Genomic DNA, 7,173 nt, shown 5'->3' with positions numbered 1-7,173 from the left:
TTCATCATATCGTTTTTTTTTTTTTGCCTTTTCCTGTAGGCGACCGCCTATCATTCATCAGCAGCATGTGCGTGATCCTTTCAACATGCTTTCCATAGCAACCTCGCGCGTCTTAGCAAAAATGCACCTCGCTCTACACAAGGCCATATTCTTTACAAAGAGAGGCAAGCATCTGGATCTTTTTTCCACAGCTTCTCGAGTTGGCAGGCAAGGCACAAGAGTTAGTCTGTGTGTGTGTATGTGACTGTGGCTGCCCCGGCAGCAACGCTTCACAGGCAGAAATGACCGCTTTTAATAGACTTGGAGACCGGAGACGAGTATGACTGAATGGTAACGCATCTTCATTAACTGAGGCATGGAACAAACTTTACCACATCATTCACAACCGGACTGAGTGCCCGCAAAGGCTTCGGGATCTGAACAGTCATTAACAAATATTCCGACATGTTAAAACTAAACACTCTCGTCAGATCAAGTGATATTCACATTAATTTAAACGAAACTTTATATTTGACCCAAATGGAAACATGTAGGTTACTGAATCGTATCAAAGCAGCACACAATATATTTTGATGAGCTGCTAAAATTATTTGCATGTTCAATAGATTAAGAGGTTCCTGTTATTAATTTTGGATATTCTATGAAATAAGGTGGCAAAAAAGAATATAGCCTACCTATAGCTTTAGTATTCAGTCACTGAGCTGTATAACATAAATATTAGCCTATCAATACAAATATATTTCATAACAACTATCATTGCGTTAAAATATATCCTCAAATATTTAACACAATATTTCGTATAATATTGAAAAAGCCCAGGAGGTCCTCAGTAACTTCTAACTGATTCCTAAACTACGCCAGACCAACTCCTGGCTAGGAATTGTCTTCCTTTAGTCATCTAAAATAAATATATTAAAAATGGTTGGACAAAACCACGCCTCAAGAGATGATGACGAGCACCTGTGACCCCAAGAACATCTTATCCACACACGCACTACATTCCTCATGCCGTGCTGTGCCAGACTGAAGCAATAACACTCAGACGAAAATAGTGCAAACTTACCGGTAAGTCGTGCTCTAGTCCCAGGATTAAAATGATTATTAAACAGTTCGTCCCACTGTAGCCTGCAAACAAAGAGCACTGACATGAGAGGCGAGAACACACACATAAACACGCGCGTGAGATAAAAAAAAAATGCATTCAGGTAAATATTTATAATAGTGATGCCTGATCTTCCAAAAATCTTCGGTTTTAGAAGGAGTGGAACATGCGCCTGATTGCAGAGTTTTAGGCGACTGGAACGGGAGAGATGTAAGATTTGTTTAAAGCCCCGCATTTCCATTTAAGAACGTGATTGTGTTTGCAAAGATCCCTTTCAATCTTCGCATCTCCCCCCTCTCTACCCCTCAGCGTCTCCGAGGCTGCTTTGCAATTCATAGAATTGGTAATTTGCTATTGGGACAAAACGTGAAGGGAAAAATAATCAGATCAACCGGGAGAGGAGTGTAGAAGAAGCCAGGAGGGAGAAACAGGATTTTCTCTCGAAGTTGCTGTTTAGTAAAATGCTTCAGAGAAAGCGATATAAAATATACTCTGCTTTTCATGAGCCTTTCTACACTGCAGTTACACATTTTCATGGGTGGCAAAAGTGATATTTGGAGACGCTTTTTGATTCTATTTAGCTTTTAAGACTTAAACACTTCTGGATCCTTAAATGTGTATAGGCATTTATGATATACGCCAATATTACATCATCCTCAAATGTAAGGATGTGTGTTACAATGTTCAAAAGCTCATTTTACCTAGTGACAAAGTGTAAGTGCACATTCGTGTGTGTGTGTGTGCGTGTGAGAGAGAGACAGAGTGAGAGAGACAGAGCGAGAGAGTGAGAGAGAAATGGCGAGAGGAGAGAGAAAGAAATAAAGAAACCTAATGATTTGTTGCAATAAAGTGAGCGTTGATGACGAAATCGTAATATTGGAAATAAAATCAACGATAGGGTGCATTATTAGTGTTGCCTTCATGTCAAAAGAAACGCATTGAGATGTGTCACACATTCTCACCGTATTCATAAAAACAGCCAACATCACACATTGCTTATTTACATGCATCTCTTTTTGTGGGTGGATGCAATTCTGGAACACCGCACTATAAGAATACTAATCTACTTAAATAGAGAGCGCTCCAGTTAGTCATCACTGACTAAAAGGATATCACGGTGGGGTGGAGAGGGCTCAAAAATCCATGTACTCCCCCACGTGTTTATTTGCAAAACAACCCGAACGAACCCAGCGAAACCCAATAATTCCCTACTATTTTTCCAAGCCTTTCCTCCCTTGCTTGGAAAGAGGAGGGATAAAAAAGAAACAGGGCGGCCAGTGGCGAATAAACAGGATCTCTGTTTATAAACAATTAAGAACCCCAAGGGTAGAATAACTGAAACATTGAACATATTCAGCGACCATAACGTTACCAAAAACCTCAAATAGAAATGTAATATATTGAATGTACTTGTTTCTATATAGTGTGAAACCAAGCCATGTCCATGTAACGTTGCGCCTATTGAATATGCCTCTGGTGGGCTTGAATCGGTGAGGAGCCAATACAAGCGAAGGGGAGGCGTGTCTTAGTTCTTCCCCAAGACCTCCCAAAGCAGGTTGTTGCGTTTTTGGCTCTAAAGCCTCCAGACCTCCGAAGTACTAGTCAGTTTTCGAAGTCGGAGCCATGGCGACAACAGCTCAGTATATTCCGCGGAATAACTCCTTACCATCTAACCCACTCATGCATCCGGATTCGGACAGGATGCATCAGGGGACGACTTACAGAGAGGTGCAGAAAATGATGCACCACGAGTATTTACAAGGGCTAGCAGCGACCAACACGGGACATCCGATGAGCCTGACGCACCACCAATGGCTGCCCACCTCCAACACCGACTGGACCAGCAGTACCCATATCGGTACACAGGAGCACAACAAAGCGAGCGTTCAGGCGAGCCGAGAGGACCTGAGCAGCGGTTTCCACCACAGATCTCACCTGGTGCACCAGCAGACGCAGAGTGGCCATCATGGGTCGTGGGCGCCGACCACAACGCACCACTTGTCCCCGCTGTCCCCCGCTTCTAATGGGCACCAGTCGCTAGTCTACTCGCAGCCGGGATACACAAACCTCAATGCCATGCTGAGTCCCCAGCCCGCCTCTCTGCACCACGGCATGCGGGACCCGCTCCACGACGACACAGGTAGCCATGACAACCAGATGGAGTCCCCCCAGCAGGCGTTCAGCCACCACCAGGACCACTCGGATGAGGACGCGCCCAGCTCCGACGACTTGGAGCAGTTCGCTAAACAGTTCAAGCAGCGACGGATCAAACTAGGCTTCACACAGGCGGACGTGGGCTTGGCCCTAGGTACCCTGTATGGAAACGTCTTTTCTCAGACCACCATCTGCAGGTTCGAGGCGCTGCAGCTCAGCTTCAAGAACATGTGCAAACTTAAACCACTGTTAAACAAGTGGCTGGAGGAGACAGACTCTAACACGGGCAGTCCCACTAATTTGGACAAGATTGCTGCGCAGGGCAGGAAACGAAAGAAGAGGACCTCGATTGAAGTTGGGGTGAAAGGGGCGCTGGAAAATCATTTCTTAAAATGCCCCAAGCCCTCCGCCCACGAAATCACCAGTTTAGCCGGCTCTCTTCAGTTGGAAAAAGAGGTTGTCCGTGTTTGGTTTTGCAACAGAAGACAAAAAGAGAAAAGAATGACGCCGATAGGGGTACCTCATCCGAATATGGAGGACGTATATTCTCAAGCGGAGACTCCCCCTCTACACCACACACTACAGAGTCCCGTGCAGTGACTGTTTTCATGAACAATCCTACAATGTCGGAGGAAACAAGAAAAAAAGAATAGAAAAGGGAAAGGACTATGGAGTTTACAGTATTTAATTTTGCTATCGTTTTCCTGAGAGAAAAGAGACATGGCAGGGTTGGACAGACAGATGAGTTTTGTCCCAGTAACTGGAGATTGAACAAATGGAAAATAGTTGAAAAGAAAAACATACACTATTACTGAATTGATTTCATGCATTTGAAATGAAACAAAGATCTTTATTTACCAAAATTCTATGGCTGAGACAAACCATGAAGTAAATTCGATGTTTCGTGGCTGTTCAAAGGGAAACGATTAAATGTTGCAAGTGGGGCCATCTCCTGTCGGTGTGTCTTGAACTGATGGCGCTCATCACAGGGCGGGTTGTTTGCCTGAAAATGACCAACAAAGGAGAGGCACGAAAGAACATTTCGCTTTTCAGGCTTAAAACTGATTAACCAATATTTCTAATTATTAGCCTATTCTTTATCTTTGTTCTATTAATTGTGATGTTTTATTTGTTTTGGGTATTTTAACTTCAGTGTATCTCCTGTTCTGAAGGCTGTGTTTACTGTTTCTTTCATTTTATTATTGCAGGCCTACTGTAACGCATCAAAAGCCTCGTTACTGTTGAGAATACGTCATCTGGTCAGGGTAGTTAGTGAAAAGATAATTGAAATGATGGCACCCGTTCACAAAAAAACCCTCACACTTAAATGTCAAATGCATTTCAAAAATGAAGAATGCAACAGGACATCTCAGTTCTGGCAGCCTTAAAAAATGTATGCTTTGCAGCTGACAACGTCGACATTTGCAGATAGCAACAGACGCTAAAAGAACAATATGGATTATACCGTATGAAACAGGTTTTTCTTGTCGGTTTTTGGTATTTGGTTTGATTATTATTAATAATAATTTCATTTTGCATGGAGCACTTATTCGTTCGTTGATATTATCATTGCAATTTTATTAGTTTTGTTTTCAGGATTTGTTTTCAGGTGGGCCTTTACACACTATTTTCATGTTTACAGGTTCCTAAAATCACTCCAGGGCACTGTCAGCAACTTACATTGCTAACTGCCATGTTATTCCAACTACAACCACACCCTTAGAAAGAGAATGGTTAAATACGGAATGAAAGTGATATTCTCAGGTAACTTCAGTGCCCAGGTCGAAGTGTCACTCTGTTGTCATTCTGTCTATCATTTACAAAATGAATTGGAATTATATACCTTCGATATTGATCCAAAAGATATGCTACACCCAATTCATTTATACCATTCCTATTATTGTATTATTAACACGATATTCAGAGAAATTCCGAAGATTCTCTAGTGAAAAGTGATGAAGGGACCTGTTTTAGATATATTTATTTTTTTCTGGTCTGGAAGAGAAAGGAAAAATTGATGAACTACTTGTGCGCTGTGTCGTTTCTCTAGGGTCTGGTACATTCTGATGGACAGGACAAATGCATAATGTAACAGTGCTATTCGATACCGTGAGGAAACAACTTTTTTCAAAAAAAGATTTTAAAGAAATTGTTGCCAGGATTATTTCCAATGTGTAAATATGTCGAATATGTAAACATGTATTTGTTCTGAGATATTGTTTGTTTTTGTTTTTTTTTCCGGGCAGTTTTGTACACTTACTAATTCCAAGAAGATATTTTAATATGATTTCATTTATGAATCTGACCATTTATATATATATTTATTTCCTAAATGTGTTTGGAGTTTTTTTGTTTTGCTCTGTTAATGGTTATGTTGCAGTGGATTTCAATATTTTTTGTTTACTACATCGGGTTGTATGTTGATTGCTAAATGTAGACTGCAAAGTCACATTTATTCTATTTATGTTATAGTAATATTTTATTACTTACATAAAACGTATATACAAGAAAAGGTCTTTTGTCTTCATTAAGGAACCAAACAGTTGTTCATTTTTGCTAACTATTGTGAAACCACCAGACGAGGAAAAAATATGTACTGTATATGGTAAACAAAGATTCAATGCACAAAGTGTGTTGTGCTTAACAATACTGATTTTAGCGGTCAGAAAGTGTTGACTACAACATGTGTTCAGTTAAAACCAGTATTCCGTTATGTAATTGGATTCATTTTAATCAGACGCTGTGTAAGCCTACGTGTGCTTTTGGGAATAGACAGAACAGTATTTTTACCTCAGGCAGTCATATCTGCATCAAGTCCACACGACCCCTGACGTTGTTCACATCTTTGTGTAATCGCAGTATTAAATTGTGCAATATTAATACGAAAATAGTGTCTTTTCATTGTCTGATGTACCCATTATTACGATCATGATTATTGTTTGTATTGTTGTTGTTATTATTAGGCTATTAGCTAATACTGTGACATGAAACAATTGCCAGGTAATTATTAGCAGCAATGTCTCAGACTGCCTCTTGGTGCGTAGCCTACCAACCTGCCGATATATGGTCATTCAATTTAAAATGAGTAGTCTATAGCGTTGAGGTACTTGTCTGTCCTAAAACAAATACACACAGTGTCTTGTATCTTAAACTTCTGCTTTGAGAACAAATAAAGTGCCTGCAAGGGATTTCTGATTGTCTATACTAATCATGACCAAATTTGGGTCATCAAAATGTAAAATAAGCTCAGTCCAAGATCACACGCACCTCAAGTCTTTTTCATTTTAGGGATCACGATTATATTATTAAAAAGGCTATAGTAGGGTGTAATCAGATTAAAATGCAAAGACATAGCCTTACATTGGCATCATACAAACGCACCAACTCCCTTGAACACTCTGTGGTGTACGCGGTACAGCTATAACTTGGGCTTCCAGATACCCATGCAAGTACATATCTGTAAAACATGTTTTTTCATTCTTTGATATTTATAGTAAACTGATTTCTATAATGTAAATGTTTGGGGAAGAAAACAAAATGTGGACAAAAATTTTAATGATGACAAGCCGTACTGATTCAATAAATAGCGAAAGGCATACTGTTTTACAACTCCTCCGCCAATAGTATTTCATTTTCAGCAACGCGTTTCAATAGCGTAAAGCATTGAAGAAGTCAACAACAACTGCAAACCGAAACAAAATTAAATGTATCCAATATATTAGAGCGAGTCAAAAGTTCAATTAAATATCACATATCTTCATATTGGCTGTGAATTCAGCACGAAAAGCAGGCTATAGTCGTTATGTTTAGTCTATCAAGGTCTTTTAGTAGGCCTAAAAGTTCCATCTGTGTACTCCATGGATATCTGCAGATAAAGAAATGCTGATTTCTGTCTTCTTTATTTCGTTATTTTACTT

The 7,173-nt window shown here is 40.1% G+C and overlaps 1 protein-coding gene across 1 annotated transcript; it reads left to right on the top strand.

Annotated features, from left to right (window-relative positions):
• The first annotated feature begins 2,616 nt into the window (after positions 1-2,616).
• Positions 2,617-6,373, top strand: pou3f1 (POU class 3 homeobox 1). Its single transcript, XM_010885365.4, has one exon. It carries the CDS (start codon positions 2,726-2,728, stop codon positions 3,854-3,856), a length of 1,131 nt encoding a protein of 376 aa, XP_010883667.1. The 5' UTR covers positions 2,617-2,725; the 3' UTR covers positions 3,857-6,373.
• The last annotated feature ends 800 nt before the right edge of the window (positions 6,374-7,173 follow it).

The sequence above is a fragment of the Esox lucius genome, chromosome 20 (genome assembly GCF_011004845.1).
Source record: "Esox lucius isolate fEsoLuc1 chromosome 20, fEsoLuc1.pri, whole genome shotgun sequence".
Taxonomy (NCBI): Eukaryota; Metazoa; Chordata; class Actinopteri; order Esociformes; family Esocidae; genus Esox; species Esox lucius.
This window is presented reverse-complemented; position numbering and strand designations above follow the sequence as displayed.

Coding starts and splice junctions, on each gene's coding strand:
- pou3f1 (XM_010885365.4), top strand. CDS start 2,726: ATGGCGACAACAGCTCAGTATATTCCGCGGAATAACTCCTTACCATCT.